Genomic DNA, 22,421 nt, shown 5'->3' on the forward strand with positions numbered 1-22,421 from the left:
AGAGATACTCATTAATACTAATTTGTATACAATTGGTAAATTATATATGCCCATGTATTTAAGTTAAAACTTGATTATGGAGGGTAATAAAGTTTCATATGTAATATAGGAAAGTAAAAATTTCTTAAAAATAAAATACTCATTTCGTCTTAATTTATGTAGCACCTTTTATTTAAAAAATAATAATTTCTTTTGAAATTTATAGTATAAAATAAATCTTAAATAAGTTTAAATAATTATTTTTAAATATAAAAAGATAATAAGTAGTATTCTTTTTGAAAACTAAAACTAAGGACCCGTTTGGTCATAGATTTTGCCAAAATAAACTTGAGTTTTATTTGGCAAACACATGTTTGGCCATAGATTTTGCCTACATTTTGGCCAAATGCCAAATGCCAAATCCCAAAACCCAAAACCAGCTCAATAGCTGATTTTGGGCCAAAATATCACTATTATATTTTTTAAAAATTGCCCCAAACTTTTGTATTTTATAAAAGAGCCCACCATTTATTATTTTGTAACGATGATGCTTCGTCTTCTAGGTCATCTTATAGTGTATCATGTAGTTTATTATAAAAATGATAATTTTGCATCAAATTTATTTATGTTCAGGATTATGATTTGCGATAATATAATGAATGTTATTGATAATAGTATTGTTGGGTATTTGTGATAGTTTTTAAAACTTGTGGGTATAAGTCATGTTTTATATTTTTCCAAACCAAACTTCACCCAAAACAGAAATCCAAACACATTTTCATCTTCAAACCAAACTTCATCCAAATTAAATTTTTCAGAATAAATTTGAAAATTTATGGCGAAACGCTAGCTAAAAATGTAATATGTAAATAGGGACAAGAGAGTAAAAGGAGAGAGGAGGTACAAATGGTTAGTGAGGAGCTTTTGTAGACTTGTAGATAGAGAATCATCACAAATGCTTTGAATTGGTCTTTGTGTCAACCAATAGTATAGAATCTTATCTTAATGGGCTCTCAGATTCTCAAAATCTCACCTTTTGCTTCTTCTTCAATTTTCAACGCCACTCCACTCTTGAGATTCCAAGCCAAAACGGTATTCACCATTTCTAAGACCCAATTCAGAATCAGGTCAAATCCCCTCATTTCCTCATCTGGGTTTGTTCCTTCAATTAATAATAAGAGAGGTTTGAGAGGTGGGATTGTTGCTATGGCTGCTGCAACAGGAGGGTCCGTTCAGAAATCAGAGGAGGAGTGGCGTGCTATTCTCTCCCCTGAGCAGTTCCGTATTCTCAGACAGAAAGGCACTGAGTATGTTGTTTTGATTTCTCTCCCCTTTTCCCACTTCATCTGTGTAATTGCAACAGTTTGACTTCATACTATATGCACTCTAATGTGGAAAATTTCTTTTCTGTTATCCCAGAAATCCCACGGTTTTGAAACTTGGTGGATAATGGGCCCATCCCTATACCTTCCTTACTTAAATACCAAACCGATACCAGGCTTTCGTGTTCCAACTTGTGATGTGCCCTTGATTTTCTTATTAGTATAACTTCGCTTTCATTTTATTGTCATTATAAGCTATAAAACAAATTCTTGTTTAGTTTCTTTACTTAAATTTATTGGTTGATGGCAAAATTAGCAGCTATTGTTGTTAGTCCATGCTTATTGCCTATGACTAGATGTGTAATGTTCAACATATTTAGGTCTAGGTTTACTCTCTGTATGTGGTGGGTTATGGACGGTCATTTTAGGCGATTGTTACCAAATTCATGGCCTAATTGGCATGCTGAGTTTTTTTTCCCTTTGTCGTTGATTCAAGTTTTCTTGTGCTGCTGTTCTTATTATAAGAAATGCTTGTTATTTCAATTTACTTTTTAGCTTATAAACTGATGCCAGTAACCCGTTTTAGGTGTTTATATGTTCAAAAACTGTTGTAGAGTTTCAAGTTGCTAGAGACATTGATGAGATTCTGCAGTTTTGTGACACCACTCAGTATAATATATGATTTCCACTGAACAATATGAAACTCAGTTCTAATATTTGTTCAAGATCAGTGAGAAAGTGTGTAACTTGACCAAATTTAATGAAGGGTAGATGCAGGTTTATGGAGTTACTTTCTGAATTCACCCAATCTCTTGTTGGAATGGCAAGAAATCTTGAAAATGTTGGATTTTTAATGAGATTTACCGAAAGGAATTGCTTTTTGATCTTGATAAGAAAACTGAATTTCTTTTGAAATGAATATTTGTCATGAGAATTATTTTTATTCAAAGAAAACTAGATTTATTCTGCTTATATTTGGGGTCACATAATCACATTGCAAAGGGTTCTTCATACGTTTTTTGCTTTCCTTGGTTATTTGTTCTGTCCCTATCTCTTTTCTCTTTCCTTTAATGTTTGGAGAGAAGGGGGTGGGGGTGGGGGGAAGAGGTGCGGTGTATGTTGGAGTTTAATGGTGCTTACTAGACTGCTTAGCTCTGTTCAAGATTTATGCACCACTTTGGCATGAGGGTTAACACAATTTTGTGATTCTTGACGTTTAACTGTTTCATATGTTACCTTTGAAGTGGACACCATTACATATATTCTGGAGATTGCCAATGTCTGACAACCAGCGCTCAGCCACATTCTATGTACAAGGACATAGCTCCTAGTTGTAGAAGGCTTATTATTTAAGTTTATCACTTTTGGGTGTGCATATTATATGCTAATTTGCAGAATCTCATCTTCCTAGTTGGATTTGATGCAAGATAAGAGCTTCTTCAAGGAGAGTTGCTTGAATTTGTTCTTGTCGTGTATCTCACCATGTCGGTTTATAAAATTCGTCACCAAGCTTGTGATTGAAGGGGAGCCTTGGAGCAATGGTAAAGTTGTCTCCGTGTGACGTATAGGTCACGGGTTCGAGCTGTAAAATCACCCACTAATGCTTGCATTAGGGTAGGCTGTCTACATCACACCTTGGGATGCGGCCCTTCCACGGACCCTGCATGAACGCGGGATGCCTTGTGCACCGGGCTGCCCTACTTTAGGCTCAAATATTCAAGGAGGAAAAATAGCGTAGTTGAATGACCGTGATGCTTATTAATTGATTAAAATCAACTATTTACCATATTGGATTACTTCACAGGTATCCTGGTACTGGGGAGTATGACAAGTTTTATGGTGAAGGAATCTACCAATGTGCAGGATGCAGTACTCCCCTCTACAAGTCCACAACAAAATTCAACTCAGGTTGTGGTTGGCCAGCTTTCTTTGAGGGTCTTCCTGGAGCTATTAATCGCACTGTGAGCATCTTTCTTTTCCTCCAGGCCACATAAATATGGTTTTGTCATTTTCTTAAATCTTTAGATCATAATGCTCATTAACTGGGAGAGACATTGTTTTTGTGGAAGGGTCATCACTCCCCCTAACTTCTGGGATAGAAATAGAATATAGAATTCCTCAATGAGGTTTTTTTAATATGAATGCCCTCCCTGCCTTTGGGACCAGAAGTAGGGTCTACTCTTTAGATTTTGGGAGGTCTACGTCCCTATGTTGGCACCTTCTTTTGACTTCCTTTTGCTATGTTCCATATTTCTTTTTCTTCCTTTCCTTTCCAAAGGATGCTGGAGTAAATTGTTTGTCATTCTTGAAGCTATTTGGTGGATTAGTTAATATTTTGAATTTGAGAATGAAAACACCAACCCCTCTAAATGGTGACAACGTAAGGGCTCTATGAAATCTTAATTCTAGTTTGAACCTTTTGCATTTATATTTGCTTCACTCTTTTCTAGTTTGAACCTTTTGCATTTATATTTGTTTTAATTGCTCTCCCCCCACCCCTCACGACCACAAACCCCTAAAAGAACTGCTTAGTTTTTCTCATCTGTGATTTTATGATCAATCTCACATATCTGAACTTATTGTTATTCATATTTTCAAAAAACATTAGAAATATAGAAGGTATTCCAGTTGATTTTTCTTGAACATTTTTGGTAATGAGATTATTTGTTCAATGTTTTTATGTTGTATGGGTCCTCCTAGCAATTTTTCTAGATTTGACATTGTGGCACTGTCTAATGTGTGATATCATGGTACACTTTTCAGGCTGACCCCGATGGCAGGAGGATCGAGATTACTTGTGCAGCTTGTGGTGGCCATCTTGGTCATGTTTTCAAGGGTGAGGGGTTCCCTACCCCAACAGATGAGCGTCATTGTGTCAATAGTATTTCCCTCAAGTTTGCACCGGCAAATTCCTAATCCATCGGACTGAGGATGTTATGGTTATCACAGATTTATAAGATACTACATTAACTACTGATGACAGTGTTGTGTTTTGGAAATAAAAGTTACTTTCAGCCTTGCGCTCTCGTGGAACTGATCCTTAACCTTTTGTAATGTAGCTTCAACATATAGGAAAAACTGGGCGAGTTTGATATAAATATTTCATGAGTTTGATATAACTACTGATGGCAGCATTTTGGCACGGAACGCTGCTCATATGTCAAGTGCAAGTCCTCTGTCCTTAGCAAGGGTAGAGCCCGAGTATTAGATATGCCATCGATGGGAATGGTTTGAGCGTGTCACCATCATAGAAATCTTCACCAGTATATGCAACTCCATCCATCCATTGTATACAAAGTGTTTTGAGAAGCTGAAGCTTCCCAAGTATAGGTAAGTTATAGATCTACAACAGTTGATCAAAGCATTTCAGAAGCAGTTTCAGAATGCCCCAATCTGGAAAGTTGATACTGGATATGCAATTTGAGTCTCTTTTCTATAATGCCAACTAGAGGTGGCAAAATAGTTAAAAGGAAACAATTATCCACCTATATTATTCATTAAAAATGGGTTGGATAATGAATATTTTAAAAACGGGTTCGAATATGGATAAAAATCATATTATCTACTTAGAAAATGGATAATCAAATGGATAACCAATGGATAATTAATGGTTTAACTTTTGCATTTGTAAAGCCTCAAATTGGGGGTTCCTCAAGTTTGTAAGACTAAAAATTCCCACAAGAGTGATTATATTCAAGAAGTCGTGGATAATATGGATATCCATATTATCCGCTGAGTAACTCGTTTTTTATCCGTATTAAATATGGATTGGATCGGATAATTTATCCGTTTTTTGAATTATCCATTTTCAACCGGTTCATATCCGACCCGACCCACCCGTTTGCCACCCCTAATGCCAACTATAAGATCACTCACCTCAATAGCCTAAAGATATGATCATCTTAAAACATTTTCAGTTTTGCTTCAGTCAACAAGAGTTCAGAACACAAAGAGAGTCTATACAACAACAACAACGACGACCCAGTAAAATCCCACAAGTGGAGTCTGGGAAGAGTAGTGTGTACGCAGACCTTACCTCTACCCCGAGGGGGTAGAGAGACTATTTCCGATAGACCCTCGGCTCAAAAAGACGAAAAGAGACAGTATATCAGTACCATCAACAAAAACCATAGAAATAATAACATCATAAGAACCAGTAAATAGATGGAAACCAACCAATAACCAGTAAATAATGCTCGGCACTAGGAAAATAAAAGAGTAGTGTGAACACAACATTGACCACTAGCAGTCTAAGACAATCCTATCAGACTAGCCTCACATTGGTACGAGTTAGAAATATGCTCAACTACCTCCTAACCTACAACCTTAATGCTCGACCTCCACAGCTTCCTATCGAGGGCTATGTTCTCGGAGATCTGAAGCCTTGCCATATCCTACCTGATCACCTCTCCCCAATACTTCTTAGGCCGCCCTCTACCTCTCCCCGTACTCATCAACTCCAACCGCTCGCACCTCCTTACCAGGGCATCTGGGCTTCTCCTCTGTACGTGCCCGAACCATCTGAGCCTCGCTTCCCGCATCTTGTCATCCATGGGAGCCACGCCCACCTTCTCCGAATATCCTCATTCCTAATCTTATCCATTCTAGTATGCCCGCACATCCACCTCAACATCCTCATTTCTGCTACTTTCATCTTCTGGATATGTGAGTTCTTAACTAGCTAACACTCATGTCACGACCCAAACCGATGGGCCATGATAAGTGCCCGAGTCCTACTTGTCGAACACCCCTAAGCACGCCTCTAAGATATAAACATGAATTAAGGGTAAGGCAGGTATAACATCCGTCAATAAACTGCTGAATCACGTGAATAACATACGTGAGGAAAACATGTCCAAAATACATATATACATATACATAACCTTCATTCATCAATTTAGTGAGGCGATTATATCACATGCGCCCAGATTGATTTAAACCGTACAAAGATCTTTGTACTCTAATTAAATACATTTCACGATGCTTTGAACTATATGCTTCAGGCATTTTAAATCTTTCAGGGATCTTCATATAGACTTAATCAAATGAGTTATATAGGTTATGACTTGCATTTAGATGGCATGAAATCTTCAGGTGTCTGGACTACAAGTCCGATTCTCACAATCTTTTATAATATTGTGAACTATATTGTATCAAATATATCGTCGACGATCATTTTGTATCGGCTCCTAAGCGACATAACTTGTTGAGATCTCATCACTTTCATTATTTTCAGGTACCTGAACTTCTTCTGGAGTTTCATGAAATGTTATGTCGTGGGCTCTTCTAGAGCTCATATCCTCCTTATTATGATCATTTCGATCATTTGCTCCTATCATTTTTCAAGGATTGTTACCTTCGGAACCGATCAGTTTACTACGCTTCATGCATACAGTAAACTTTATCCTTCAGGGACTTTAATTTTAATAGGAGCATTTGCAGCTGAAATATGATATTTAATTTTGAATCAGCAAATGCTTCTGGCATTTGACTTGAATTATCTTCTGAATGAGGATCATATTAATGATAATTCGATTCATATAGCATATTTTTCAGTTGTTTATTTCATCTCCCAAATGTTAGAAAAACTAACACATATCCCCAATCTTCTTTGGGAAACCTATCTTTGTGCATTGTGGTAGAGAAATTAATCATATACCACACATCAAAAGTTATTAGATAGTAAAAATATTTAGTTTCTGATCCTAAACCAATTGTGAGGGGAGGACTTATCATATTTTGTTGATGCATACAAGTATTGCTGTATGCAATTTAAAAAATCTTAGACCAACACATGAGGCTATATTCTCATAAGCAATAGTTTAGCCATTAATAGGAGGTATTCAATGCTAAACTAGCTTGGATATAAACCAACATCATCAAGATGAACTATCTTGATTTCATAATCTGAAAATTATGCTCTTAATTGAGAAAAGCAATTTCAAATGCCAAACTGCAGGTTGACAATAAACACACATGTAACCATCTCATATATGCATCTATTAGTGGTTCACATGATAGGTGAATGGGCCTATATTCACCTTTTATATATATATATATTCCAGAATTCAGGGGTCTTAGTCCCAACTTTAGCTGGTATAATCAATTTATTATGAGAATAAGCAACACAAGAGAATTCCTGAAGAATCTTCTAGTTCTTCAGTATATGCTTATCTGAATTCTCAAATAGCTTATTTAAAAATGGCAAATGAAAACTTCAAGTTTATCATGGCATGTGCTATCTCTTATTAAGCTTCTAGTTTACTATGACATAAACTTTTGCATTAGTAAACTTATAGTTTACTGTGATATATGATGTAGTACAAATTGAATAATAAGGCGGGTAAGTTCTCATATACATATTATTTTACCCCCTATGATTGTGGAAACATAAAGATTTTCAATCTTCCAATTATTTATAGTTTCAGTATGATAGCCATTCGTATTAGTAAACTTCTGGTTTATTATAACATATGTTTTGACCACAATCATATAATATGAATGACAAATTTGCATATAAGCTTTTCGAGAGCCTTCAATTTATTATCCACAATCAAATATTATTAAGGCATTACTTGTATCATGTGTCTTCTAGACAAACAGTTAGCTCTTCAGGAGCTTTTGATAAATTTTGTACTACCAAATATCTCTCAGACACTTCTGGTATCATGAGAGAAAATTTCTTCAAAATGACATAAATAAAATAAATATGATAGTAAACATCATTATCAAAGCATAACTTTTATTTATGTACAACAATTACATAACCATACTATCTACTATAAACAACAAAAATTAAAATATTTACATTTCTACAGATTCATCACCGATCATATGACTTGTTTCTCCTTCCGGGAGTGCAAAGTAATCAGTTACATCCAAATGCATAAAGTCTAAATTATCTTCAGAAATAAAATTTACTTCAGTATTTTTCTCTGTCTTCTTCAGGGAGGCTTGATGCAGCTCAACCAGGTGCTTTGGCTTACGACATGTACGTAACCAGTGTCCTTTTTCTCCCCATATATAGCATGCATTTTCTGCCTTTGTTGCTTGCACCGCTTCATGCTTTTGTTTCTTCCTTTTCCACTGCTGGTGGTGAGGAGGGTTCTTTGGTGCATTATTATTACCATGATTAGAGTTTCTTCCCCCACCACGGCCATGACAACGACTGGGGCCATGTCCTCTTCCACGCTTAGCTTGGTGGAACTTTGTCTCATTCACTTCAGGGAATGGACAAGAACCAGTAGGTCGGCTTTCATAGTTTTTCATCAATAACCCATTATATTGCTCGGCTACAAGAAGATGTGAGATAAGTTCAGAATACTTTTTGAATCCTATCTCTCGATATTGCTGCTGTAGGAGCATAGTCGAGGCATGAAAAGTGGTGAAAGTTTTCTCCAACATATCATGATTAGTAATATAATCACAATATAATTTCAATTGGGAAATGATTCTGAACATAGCAGAATTATACTCATTGATAGATTTAAAATCTTGTAGCCTTAGATGAGTCCAAGCATAAGGTGTTTGTGGAAGAACGACCATCTTCAGGTGGTTATATCGATCTTTCAAATTATTCCACAATATGACTGGATCTTTAATAGTGAGATATTCCATTTTCAAGCCTTCATCAAGGTGATGGCGTAGGAATATCATTACTTTGGCACGGTCTTGGTTTGATGCTTGATTTTTGTCCTTGATAATGTCTGCCAGACTCATCGCATCAAGATGAGTTTCAGCATCAAGCACCCAAGACATGTAGCTTTTGCCCGATATATCCAGGGCTACAAATTCAAGTTTAGAAAGATTTGATATTATTTAGAAAAAGAAAGTTCGTACCTCTGATACTTTCAAAGTATTTGCTCGAGATGACAGAGTCTCGTGCTGATAACGTGTTATAAAATAAAGAACGTTAAGTAAAGACAAGTATAAAGAGAAACTGATATATTATTCAAACTTCAAACTTATATTCATAATGAACTGCAATCTCCTCTATTTATAGAAGAAAGCAAGCTGTTGTGTAAGATGCTTTTGCAAGCTGTTGTGTAAGCTGCTACTGTATCAGATATAGATAATCTTCTATCAGAGGTAATGTTTATCCGTAACAGAGTACCGACAGGATAAACTCATTGTAGCAGATATAGATAATCTTCTACCAGGTGTGATGTTTATCCATAATGGGGTACCAAAAGGATAAGCTTATTATACCCGATATGGATAATCTTCTACCGGGGGTGATGTTTATCCATAACGGGTACTGAAAGGATAAGCTCATTGTACCAGATATGGATAATCTTATACCGGAGGTGATGTTTATCCATAACGGGGTACTGAAAGGATAAGCTCATTGTACCAGATATGGATAATCTTCTACCGTGGGTGATGTTTATCCATAATGGAGTACCGAAAGGATAAGCTTCTTCAGGAGATTTATTTTCAATAGAGTACTAAATAGATAAATATATTTACGACGGAGTCTCATATAAATAAGCTTTTTCAGGAAGCTTATTTATAACGTAGTACTAAATGAACATCCATAATATAATATATTTATAAAAAAACTATACTAATATATCATAAAAATTATGACATCTAGTAAATATATGTTATCATATTATAATTTTTCCATCCAAATATCAAGAGTACAATTTTTTGTACTATAAGTTCTCAAAATGGTAAAAGGATAACTTTTTTTCTTATTAGAAGATAAATTCTACCATTATAATAAAGAAAATCTCATTTATAAACTTCCTCATATCATGTGTATAATTTAAAGACTATCCAAAAAGTAGTAATATTAATAACTATATAAAATCATATTTACCAAACTTTTAGAATAATTGATGCACTTAAAAGAAAATATCATATCAAGGCACTATATATAACGGTTTCGAAATTCGTCAAACTTACGGGGTCCTATATCTATGACCTCATGTACGATCTTAATCTCTTCCAACTCACATGGTTTTACTACGATGCATCCAAACATTAAGGTACGAGGTGTTACATTATATTGACGAAACTTATTCTCTTGATTTATTTAACTTCTAAACCTTCAATCATATGCTATACATGTTTTAAACACTCATATACTTGAGAATTTTCTTGCTCTCCGAGCTCACCTCGACTAACTTATGATGAACTGAACATATAAAATTACGGGATTTAACATCCTTCCCCCTTAGAAACATTCGTCCTCGAATGTTTAAATTCCCAGTCTATAAAACTTTTGGCAGTCTCCTCTGCAACAATAATACTACCAACCTTTCACGTAGCAAACCCAATAGGGCCACAATCATCAATACGCCAATGGCCTCACACGACCAATGACAGTAACTAACACAAAAATCCATACACGCACCTAGAGGTTGTGATGTCTCAGTGTGATCCTCCTCTGGAAGCGAAAAAAAGTGAGGATACCTAGACTTCATGTCTTCTTCAGCTTCCCAAGTCATCTCTTCCACATTATTGTTTCTCCAAAGTACTTTAACTGAAGCTACGTCTTTAGTCCTCAATCTCCGAACCTGCCTAGCTAGTATAATAATGGGAGCTTACTCATATGATAGATTCTCTGTGACCTGAACATCGTCAACTGACACGACTCTGGAAGGATCTCCGATACACTTACGGAGCATAGACACATGAAAGACTGGATGTACAGACTCCAAGTCAGAAGGCAATTCTAACTCATATGCTATCTAGCCCACCTTGCGTATGATCTTATATGGTCCAATGTACCGAGGGATAAGTTTTCCTTTCTTACCGAACCTCATAGCGCCTTTAATCGGTGATACCTTTAGGAATACCAAGTCGTCAACATAAAACTCCAAGTCTTGTCGTCGATTATCCGCATAAGACTTCTGACAGCTTTGAGCTGCTAATAGCCTTTGATGTATAAGATTAATCTTCTCGATTGCCTGTTGTACCAACTCTGGTCCTACTAACTTAGTTTCCCCAACATCGAACCATCTGATAGGCGACCTACACTTCCGTCTGTAAGGAGCTTTGTATGGAGCCATCTGAATGCTGGAGTGATAGCTATTCCAGCTACCCCTGAAGTCTATCACATAGGCTCGTAACATATCCTCAAGTGTCTAAATAGTACGCTCAGCCTGACCATCTGTCAGGGGACGAAATGATGTGCTAAGACTTATCTGAGTCCCCAATCCTCTCTGGAAGGACCTCCAAAAATTATTTGTAAATTGAGCACCTTTATCTGAGATAATAGATATATGGACACCGTGAAGTCGTACTATCTCTTTAATGTAAAGCCTGGCATAATCCTCTGTTAAATACGTAGTCCTGACAGGCAGAAAATGTGCTAATTTTGTAAGTCTATCAACAATACCCATATAGAATCGAACTTACACTGGGTACGAGGTAAGCCTATGACGAAATCCATATTAATTACTTCCCATTTCCAAGTAGGAATATCTATAGCCTGCAATAATCCACCGAGTTTCTAACGCTCAATCTTAACCTGCTGACAATTAGGGCACTGAGCAACAAACTCTGTTATATCCTTCTTCATTTCGTCCCACCAGTATATTTCCCTGATATCGTGATACATCTTCGTCGCTCCTGGATGAACAGAATATCGAGAATATTGAGTTTCTCCCATAACGTACCGGCGCAGCCTTGCAACATTAGGGACAAATAATCGTCCTCGATATCTGAGGACTCCATCTCCTAAAATCTCAAATGGTGTCTTCTCCTTCTGAGGGGCTGTATCTCTGTAATGAGCTAGCACATGATCCTCTTACTGGCGTTCCTTCACTTCAGTTACTAAAGAGGATGTTGTTGTGTCTTGAATAGTAACTCCGATATCACCTGAGTCCAGTAATCGAACTCCAAGACTAGCTAGCTGATGAATCTCATAGGCCATTCCACTCTTCTTGGGCTGTAAATATGACAGGCTACCCATAGATCTACGGCTGAGGGCGTCTGCTACTATATTCGCCTTCCTCGGATGGTATAAAATATCAACGTCATAGACTTAGTAGCTCTAACCATCTCCTCTAACATACAATTACTTTTGCTTGAAGATATACTGAAGGCTCTTATGATCCATATAGATATCAACATGAATACCATACAAATAGTGTCTCCACATCTTTAGTGCATGAATCACCACGGTTAACTCTAAATCGTGGGTTGGTTGAATTCTGTAGCTTTACTTGGGCATATTATTTCAGGTAAAGGTATCCGGGTTGATATTCAGAAGATTGAGGAACTGAAAACTTGGCCTAGACCCACGACACCGACGGAGGTTCGTAGCTTCCTGGGTTTGGCAGATTATTACAGGAGATTTGTAGAGGGATTTTCTTCTCTTTCAGCACCATTGACCAAGTTGACTCAGAAGGGAGCTAAGTTTCAGTGGACTGATGCTTTTGAGTGGAGTTTCCAGGAATTGAAGGACAGATTGGCTTCAACACCGATTCTGACACTCCCAGGGGGAACCAATGGTTATGCTATCTATTGTGACGCTTCAGGCGTTGGATTGGGTTGTGTATTGATGCAACATTACCAAGTTTATCATGACCCAAGCCAGAGGCCCACGACTGGCACCCAGGGTCTACTCAACCGAGCACCACGTACCTTATCCTTGTTTATTATCAAACTTATCACGGGCCATTACAGGCCATTTCTATATATATAAGTAAAAATATTAGAACTTAACTCGCATAAATAATTCAAAAAAAAGATTTATATAGATACATAGGGGCCGACAAGGCCGTCGACATGTCATACCCAAAACTATACACAGGATACTATCTGCAAAACCTCTAAGAAAACATGACCATAATATATATAAATCGAGACAAGGCTCTCGACGTCCTCATAAAACAACATAACATATACAGAACCTGACTTGCCAATACTCCAGGAAGAAGTGGAGCTCACCAACCAAAAGCTGATATCTGGAGGCAGCCTACAGTGGAGGGTCCTCGCCTCGTCCTATATGAGAGCCTCGATCAGACACACGTCGAAGCGGAATCTTCATACCCTTATTAGCTACCTTCTTCCTCTTGGCCCGACTACTCTCCTATTCCTATACATATCCCATGACATACACAAACGAACGTTGATTAACAGATTCCCAAGACTGGACTATCTGGCACCTCAGAAGAGCTGGTGTCCGTAAATACCCTGACATAGTTTTGAGCCTGAGGGGAACCCGACTGTGCCAATCTGTGCACCACTCCCCTTATACCCTGATCAACGGGCCCTGATAATGAAACTAAGGGCCTTGGTGAGGTCGAAACTCATCTCACCCCATTTGCTGCCTGCAAAATTGAAACTACTCGAACGGATGACTCATATGGATCCTCGAAAGGATCCTCCTCAATAGAACCCATGATCTCCGATGGGTCTGACTCCATAGTGTAACTTATATCTCCTTTTAACACTTTTATAGACTTCTGACCCGTACTAGCGGCTTAAGCCTGTCGTCTAGTAGTAATAGGCATCACTAAGAACATAAATAAGGTAAAGATTAGGAGTGAATACTTACGACTCAGTTCTATCGCACAATCTAGATCAGAAAGAAAAGTAACCATCCTAAATATCCTGTAGCCTCCTGTCTATAAGTATGGTGCACAACACACCCATAAACAAGACTTTACTAGACACAGTCTGTAGACAACCCTAGGACAGAACTACTCTGATATCACTTTTCTCACGACCCAAACCTACTGGCCATGACGAGTGCCCAAGTCCTACTTATCGAACACCCCTAAGCATGCGTCTAAGATATAAACATGAATTAAGGGTAGGTCATGTATAACATCTGTTAATAAACTGCTGAATCACGTGAATAACATACGTGAGAAAAACATACCCAAAATACATATATACATATACATGCGCAATACGGTAGGGCGAGCCGACAAGGCTGCTATAGACAACTATATATCTAAAACTAGAAGCCAACAAGGCCACATACTATCCAACTATACATGACTGTCTACGGACCTCTAATAGAGTGTACAACTATATAAAGTATGGGACCGGGCCCCGTCGTACCCATATCCACATACAAAAATAGCGTATCAAAATTAATAACAGCTTCGGATCAAGTGGAGTACACCAACTCTCACTGAGTTAGGATCCTAAGAAGAGGGACCATCAGCCTGTCTACCTGCACCTGCAGGCATAAAACGCAGCGTCCCCAGGCAAAAGGGATGTCAGTACGAATAATGTACCGAGTATGTAAGGCGTGAAAATCAGTACATAAAAGACATAAAAGAAACATGGAGTAAAGGAATCCACCTGTAAGTCTAAATAGCTCTGTGAATCCTGAAACATTTATAATATCATGCATGTGCATATAAATGTCATATCATGCATATGTATATGCGTACATAACATCATCAAGCCTGTGAGGGCATCCCATCATATCATCTCGACTTTTGTGAGCGAAATCATCAACGTATACCATCTGATCAGGTGGTGGTACGTATATAACGCTGTAATCTTTTCTCATACCCCATATACATATAATATACGCGTATATAACGTCATCTGATCATGAGTCAATGTACATGTATAAATAATTGCAATGCATAATGAAGTAAGTCAATAAGATCTCTCAGAATGTCATAAGATCAATATGCCTTCGGATAAACCTTTATCAACTACGTATTTTCCTGAGATATGCACCCCTAGTGCTTTTATGAAAAGAGGCATTTATGAAAGTTGTGTGTTTGCTCGTTTCGTTTGTATAGTATGGATCATGCCAAAAGGAAAGAAGGGATAGCTTTAACATATCTCAAATCCGTCTTTGGTTAACTTAGCGTTGCTGCTATTAATGGAAAGAGAATGCTACTGCTATGTTGGAAAGGAATTAGTATTGTTACTATATCTCAAATCACAAAATATTGAGCTGAAGCGAAGAAGATCAAATTAGAAGGTGATGCCTTCATAACTCACGTTTTCACTACCTAATACAAGGTATTGCATATGTATTCCTTAAGCCATCCATCTCCTAAAGTGAGATAAGCTACATATGTATATATCACTCCCTCCTTACACGTGGGATCCTCCCCCTTCCACTCTTTCCTTAATTGATGACACATGGTCATCTAATAAAATATAACCATAACATATATAATATGATAACCCCCCTTACATGCACCCACATGGTTATTTTTCAATTAATTTATCTAATTCATTTGATAAACAACTCATCACATTTCTATTATTAAAAAAATTCATAAGTGCTTTATAAATTTAAACTATACTAATATATCATAAACATTATGACATCTAGAAAATATATGCTTTCAAATTATAATTTTTCCATCCAAATATCAAGAGTACAATTTTTGTACTATAAGTTCTTAAAATGGTAAAAAGATAATTTTTTTTTCTTATTAGAAGATAAATTCTACCATTATAATAAAAAAATCTCATTTATAAACTTCCTCATATCATGTGTATAATTTAAATCCTATCCAAAAAGTAGTACTATTAATAACTATATAAAATCATATTTGCCAAACTTTTAGAATAATTGACGCACTTAAAAGAAAATATCATATCAAGGCAATATATATATATAACGGTTTCGAAATTCGTCAAACTTACGGGGTCCTATATCTATGACCTCATGTACGATATTAATCTCTTCCAACTCACATGGTTTTACTACGACATATCCAAACACTAAGGTACGAGGTGTTACATTATATTGGCGAAATTTATTCTCTTGATTTGTTTAACTTCTAAACCTTCCATCATGTGCTATACATGTTTTAAACACTCATACTTGAGAATTTTCTTGCTCTCTGAGCTCACCTCGACTAACTTATGATGAACTGAACATATAAAATTACGGGATGTAATAACTCAGCCCCATACAACATGGCCGGTCTAACCACCGCTCTATAAAACTTACCTTTGAGTAGCAGTGGTACTTTCTTGTCACATAGGACTCCAGATGCTAACCTCCATTTCATTCACCCTACCCCTATACGGTGTGTGACATCCTCGTCGATTTCCCCATCTCCCTAGATAACTGACCCAAGGTACTTGGAACTACCTTTCTTGGGAATGACTTGCGATCCAAGCCTCACGTTCATGCCTGCTTCCCTCGGCTCAGCACTGAACTTGCACTCAAGATATTCCGTCTTAGTCCTGCTCAACTTGAAACCCTTAAACTCAAGGGCCTGTCTCCAAACCTTCAGCCTCTCATTAACGCCGCTTCGCGTCTCGTCTATCACAACTATGTCGTCAACGAATAACATACACCATGGCACCTCCCCTTGAATATGGTGTGTCAGTGCATCCATTACCAGGACAAATAAGAATGGGCTGAGCGCAGATGCTTGGTGTAACCTCATGACAACCGAAAAATGCTCAGAGTCGCCTCCCACTGTCCTAACCTGAGTTTCATCATACATGTTCTTAATCACCCTAATGTAAGCAACCGGAACACCTTTAGCCTCTAGGCATCTCCAAAGAACCTCTCTAGGCACATTGTCATACGCTTTCTCCCGATCAATAAACACCATGTGCAGATCCTGTACTGTAACACAAAGAGAGTCTATGATTTCGAAATTTTATCCATATGTATGCCCATTAGTCTATGCAAATACATACGTTTTAAGTGCCAATCTCCAATAGTAATCTGAGTCATTTTACCAATAGTAGTATTGCTAAAATTTGGCTATGGAAGCGTATCACTTTCTCCAGAAAACAGCTCATCATTCGTATGAATGCTTCTTCCAGTTCAGAAAAGATCAGATGCAACTCCAGAAATCACAATGGATGAATCTCACTCATTGTCTGATTTCATGGCAGAGTAGTTCAGAAGCTACAAACTATGTAACCGTTGCGACTTGCGACTGCAACTAATGGAAAATGGGATATGTGGAATCATGCAAGACCCTGGAAGCTTGCAAATATCTCTGTAACTTTGTAACCAAGAAACATTGATACTTCTTGGTTGATGCAATTAGAGGTCGAAGATCAATTAAGCTATATCTGAATCTTTCTCCTCTCGGATAGCTTTAAAAGTCAAATTCATGCAGAAGGCACAGATGAAAAAGCAGTATCTTTTTATACTGAGTGAATCTTATGAACTCATTCCCACCTCACACATGAGGAGAGAGTAAAAGAATTACTAGGGTTTCAACATCCAGTTCAGTTTACAGCAAAAAAACTAGCTGTTCAAGCTTTATCAATTTGCATCTACACAAGGGAAAGGTCACCAGCAGGGATAGATCTCTTAACAAGCTTTGCCCAAGACTCGTTGGTTTCCGTAATAATCTTAAGTGCATAATCCTGTGATTGAAAAGGAATAAGATAATCAGCAGGGTCATGCAAAAAAAGCAGAACAGGCAATTCTAACTATGCAAAGCCAGGTAGCACAGGCTTGTCTAACTGGACAAAGTTTTCTAGTCTCCTTTGTTTTACGTTCGTTTTGGAGCATTGGGAGATTAAATGTTTGCAGAAGTATTAAATACAATTACTTCACTCATTCATGTCATTATGTGCTAAAAATGATTCATTCTAACAGGAAAACACATGCAAGATATTATTTAATTATTCACTGCGGAAGAGGGACTGAGAATTTATCTTCACGTGGAATAACTTAAAGGCGATCCTCAAATGTGGAGGTCAAAATTTTGCTTAGCACCAACAACCATTAGAAACTTAAGAACGGTCTCTTTCAATGCATATCTCAACACACTAATAGATACACAGAAAATCAGAAACAAGGATCTTCAACAAATATTTACAAATTTGCCCAATATTTCATCAGTATGAAGAAATCAACATAGTAATGTTGAAGAGGGTACCTTGTTAGCTGGCTTGTTTCCAAGTCCAAACTTGTTAGCAGGCTTTCCGTCAGGGATCTTATAGTCTCTAAACCAGTCCCTGATAGCTGTCAGAGTGCCCTGAAAAATTCACAGGATCAGTTTGAGAATATTGACAAGTTAAAAGAATCGAAGATCTCAGGACATATAAACAAAGTACTGATTTATCTCATTAATAGCTATCTTAGTCATGACTTGAAATAACCATTTTGAACCTACACTGTTAAAGGCTATAACAGTGTTGGCTTTTCGAAAGGCACTGAAGCATTACTTAAGCACAGTATAGAACAAGTTTGCCGCTTTATTGCAGTTAATGTTCAACAGCATTTGGTCACTCCATATGAGATAGCAAAATAAAATCAAGGAACCTCACTCAGCAGCCAGAACGGAAATCTCTTCAGTAAGTGTTCTTAAGAACAACAGCAAGCTTTGATAAATCAGAAGTAATCATTACTACTACACTAAATAGAGTGGAAAAACATGCACAAGATATGGATGCGGCTCAACCACAATTTTCTGTCAAAACTGCCCAACCATCTATACAGCATTGACTTTTTTAAGTACCACAGTTGAGAACCTCCAAAGTTTCATACCACGTAACTGATTTGATCCAGTAGGAATTTAAACTAGTTGCAGGTATTGATGCACTAAAGAATGGAAGGAATGCAGTTCAGTAAAGGTCATAAAAAAGGCATGGAACACTAATATCATAGAAGTTCAGGATCTGGGTGGAGGAACCATGTATGGACTAGGATACACTTTGAGAAGTGCATGTAGTTACTTCAAGTAAGAAGATGAAGCAGCCTCACTTAACAAAGAAACTCTGCAATGAAGATTTCTCCTCATGCAATGTGAATGGATCATCAAAAGCAATGGGACAGTTTTTGCACGATGCAGCAATGTTTGTGGAAATAACACAAAGCCTTGAGGATTGTTGTAAAGACCAGATTTCTTGCCTTTTCCGCGTGAATATATGGTATGGGTACTTGCCATGCTCTGCTATTCTCTTATTCATCGTACTAACATTTAATAAGGAGGCTATTGCCGATAATAGCCAAGAAACAATAGGGAGCAAGATTTGGTGTCCATCTTCATACTTCTCCAGTTGTTTTGTGCAACTTAAATGGTGGAACTTCACATAAGGACTGGTGATTTTACTTCAGACGAACTAGGCCTCCTTCAAGCAAAGATTCATTTGAGAGAAGAAGCTGTATGGTTGAGATTGCGAGGAAGGGTTAGAGATTTGCTGGAAGGATTCGTCCACCAGCAGTTACAAGAGGAGTTTTGCCTGGATAATTTTGACCATTATGTACTTGCTTTAAACTCTCAGTCCAACAAAGTATGCAGCTAATTTCTGAAATCAGCAAGGTCACTCTTGTTATGCATAAAAGTTACTTCTTTCTATTATTTCTATTGCTGTTCTTAAGGCAATGATCATTGACCAACTTTTCAGACCTTCTAATCACTGGTTACTATTGAAGAAGTAAATTATGGATAATTTAACTAAACCAAAGAACACAGCCATAAACATATAAAGGTGAAAAATCCATAAAGAGAAAATATTTAACAGGACACATATAACAGCACAACAAAAAGAGTGCCAGACAATGATGATGCATGAAGTTTTGTAAAATCATCAGCAGTCTGAGAGTAGAGAAGAGTGAAAAACATAAGAGCCTTATTGCATTCAAGCATACCGGAAAATGTTTCTCCACATCATCAATATCATTGACAAGTGACGCTCGGGAATCATCTAGGGAAATAGCAACTATTTTCCAGTCAAGTTCTCCTTCATCAATCATTGCCAAAGCAGCTAAAGGTTTGACCTTCAAGACCTGGCCAACTTTAGCACGGCTTTCCCCAATCTCAACAACATCAACTACATACAAATTAGTCATCAAGAAAGTTAATCAGCTACACCGTCCTCTAAATCATTTGTTGCCTTTTTTATGGATGGTTAGAAGAAAGCTCGTTTAACAATTTATGGGTGATGAAAATATACCAGGGTCATTATCTCCAAATGCCCCCTCAACTTCAGCATTTGCAAATAAAGGGTCTTCCCAGGTTTGAGGAAGCAATCCATAGTTCCAATGAATATTATATCTGAGAATGGTACAAAGACGTGCATCAAATCAAACAAAGAACCAACATGACATCATGAAAATAATCATTTCATGCAACTATCATAACAGAATATGAGCGAAAAGCTATTAGTCTTATCAGCCAAAAATTGATGATTGAGATGTGTCTGTCAATGTTTAACAACAACCATTAGGCAACAGACTAAACCCTATTGGTCCTCAGTAGTTAACTCACGTAGCACCAGGCCACAGGGAAACTGATGGGCCAAATAGATTAGTCCACTTGACACAGCAAGATAGTAACAGATCATACTAAAAGTAAGTTGGGAAATAGTGACACAGAATTGTCTTACGGATAGTATCTAAGTTTCCCCTTCTTTGTGTCTTGTTTAATTGGAGTGTACAGCTCATCTGTTGCAACTTCCATCTTTGCACTTGATTCTTTAGGAATTTCAGCAATAAAATTGAAAACACCATCACCTAAATGCAGTGGTATGTCATGCCAAGGGGACACCTGCAGATCACATGAATGTGAAAACAGTGACCAGAACTAATATGCTCATGTGGACTATAGAGTTCAAAATTATGTTGACAAGTGAAAGTTAACAAAAATGAAGAACCTTCAGGCATTATAAGAAATAAAAAGGGCAACCCGGTGCACGAAGCATCCCCGTTCATGCAGGGTCTGCCTTGGAGTGCCATGTAGACATGCAAGCATTAGTGGCTGCTTCCACGGCTCGAACGCGTAACCTATAGGTCACACGGAGACAACTTCACCATATAGTAAAATTATATGTGACATCATTCTTTTCCTTCTTTTAATTGGATTTTCTTTGTTGCTTCCTCTTCTCTGCATCTTCTTAATCGAGACAATGTGCAAAAAGTTTAACTTTTATAAACTGATAGCGTTAAGAACTTCTACTATAGCTATCTTGTAGGCGTGAATCGGTAATTTGGAAAATCTGCTACAACAGATTAAAGTACACCAACATATAACTTCCCTGCACTGTCAGTATATACTTAAATCCATGTGCAAAGACTCAACATTTCACATGAACAAGAATGACAGAACAAAGCTCCAAATTAAGCATTCAATCCGTGAAATTTTTTCCAAAAAAAATCATTTTTACTCTCTCCAAGTCTCAACATAAGTAGGACGCAACAATACACGACTTTTAAAATTCTGAATTCATCTTTTTTTGGAAGTAAACTCGATATTACGAAATGAATAATATTCCAATAGAGTGATAAATATACCCAAGGAGTTACCGATTCAAAGTCAAATTGAACGAAATGAATGCAGATTCATATAGTAAACTGTAACTAGTTCGGCATTGACATATCTAACTGATTAATTAATTGATTTTTGAGGGAAGTATTAACCTTTTTGCCGGAACCATCAACGAAAAAGACACGGTAATCTAAAGTTTCGGGCAGGCCTTGTTCTTTGATTTGAATCTGAGGATTGTAAATAGCAGTGCAAGTGAAAAGTCGGCTCCTGTGTGCAGCAGCAGACCCATTGCGGAAACAAAGGTTGAAACTATTGGGCTTTTGGAGAGGAATTTTAGATGTAAGAGAAGTTGTTAGAGTGTTATTGGCCGATAGCATTACTCTTGCAGCCGCCATTGTTGCCTTTGCTGCTGTTTACAGTGAAGAGAAATGGAGAACTGAAAAGGCAATAGCAGTTGCTATTATCACTGATTTAACTAGAACCACAGGCCAATGTGCTCAGACTTGGTTGGTTTGGTGGACTTGGAATAAATTTATACTAGTAACACTTTCTCTTTTTTTTTTGGAAAACAAAATCATTCAAAATCTTTTTCAAAAAATAAAAAAGTAAATACACAACAAAACTAAAGATATTTAACAGTTAATATATTTACATAAAAAAATTAATTCTATATACATAGTGTAATTTGGCAAAGGGGTTTCAAATAAACCTTCTTTCCTCACTCTAGCTTCACCCATGTTCTAAATGTATGATATCATTTTATTCTTATATAAATTTCATACAAATTTCATACTAATTCATTTTAGAAAATTTAATGTAATTTTTCTATTTTATCAAAATATTTTTTAAATTTTTCTTCCACATTCTTTAATGTAAGTAATTCAAATTAAAAATCATAACTACCTTTTTAGTCAAATACTCAAATATTGTTAGTATGTCACATAAAATCAAAAGTTCACATTTATATTCACAACTTACTAAAAAT

The 22,421-nt window shown here is 37.0% G+C and overlaps 2 protein-coding genes across 2 annotated transcripts; one reads left to right on the plus strand and one right to left on the minus strand.

The window, feature by feature from the left end:
- Nucleotides 1-864: 864 nt before the first annotated feature.
- On the plus strand, nt 865-4,420 carry LOC107774813 (peptide methionine sulfoxide reductase B5). The gene is made up of 3 exons (XM_075248098.1): nt 865-1,286; nt 3,106-3,262; nt 4,065-4,420. The coding sequence occupies exons 1-3, from the start codon at nt 985-987 to the stop codon at nt 4,215-4,217; spliced, it is 612 nt and encodes a 203-aa protein (XP_075104199.1). The 5' UTR covers nt 865-984; the 3' UTR covers nt 4,218-4,420.
- A 12,923-nt stretch (nt 4,421-17,343) lies between these two features.
- On the minus strand, nt 17,344-21,946 carry LOC107780338 (soluble inorganic pyrophosphatase 6, chloroplastic). Its single transcript, XM_016600862.2, has 6 exons — nt 21,589-21,946; nt 20,559-20,719; nt 20,127-20,227; nt 19,822-20,003; nt 18,107-18,205; nt 17,344-17,588 (listed from the first exon to the last, which is right to left on the minus strand). Exons 1-6 carry the CDS (start codon nt 21,829-21,831, stop codon nt 17,496-17,498), a joined length of 879 nt encoding a protein of 292 aa, XP_016456348.1. The 5' UTR covers nt 21,832-21,946; the 3' UTR covers nt 17,344-17,495.
- Nucleotides 21,947-22,421: the final 475 nt, after the last annotated feature.

The sequence above is a fragment of the Nicotiana tabacum genome, chromosome 24 (assembly GCF_000715075.1).
Source record: "Nicotiana tabacum cultivar K326 chromosome 24, ASM71507v2, whole genome shotgun sequence".
NCBI lineage: Eukaryota > Viridiplantae > Streptophyta > Magnoliopsida > Solanales > Solanaceae > Nicotiana > Nicotiana tabacum.

Coding starts and splice junctions, on each gene's coding strand:
- LOC107774813 (XM_075248098.1), top strand. CDS start 985: ATGGGCTCTCAGATTCTCAAAATCTCACCTTTTGCTTCTTCTTCAATT. Junction 1,287..3,105: donor CTCAGACAGAAAGGCACTGA/GTATGTTGTTTT, acceptor ATTACTTCACAG/GTATCCTGGTACTGGGGAGT. Junction 3,263..4,064: donor CTGGAGCTATTAATCGCACT/GTGAGCATCTTT, acceptor TACACTTTTCAG/GCTGACCCCGATGGCAGGAG.
- LOC107780338 (XM_016600862.2), bottom strand. CDS start 21,831: ATGGCGGCTGCAAGAGTAATGCTATCGGCCAATAACACTCTAACAACT. Junction 20,720..21,588: donor TTGATGGTTCCGGCAAAAAG/GTTAATACTTCC, acceptor TGTGATCTGCAG/GTGTCCCCTTGGCATGACAT. Junction 20,228..20,558: donor GGGAAACTTAGATACTATCC/GTAAGACAATTC, acceptor TACCATTCTCAG/ATATAATATTCATTGGAACT.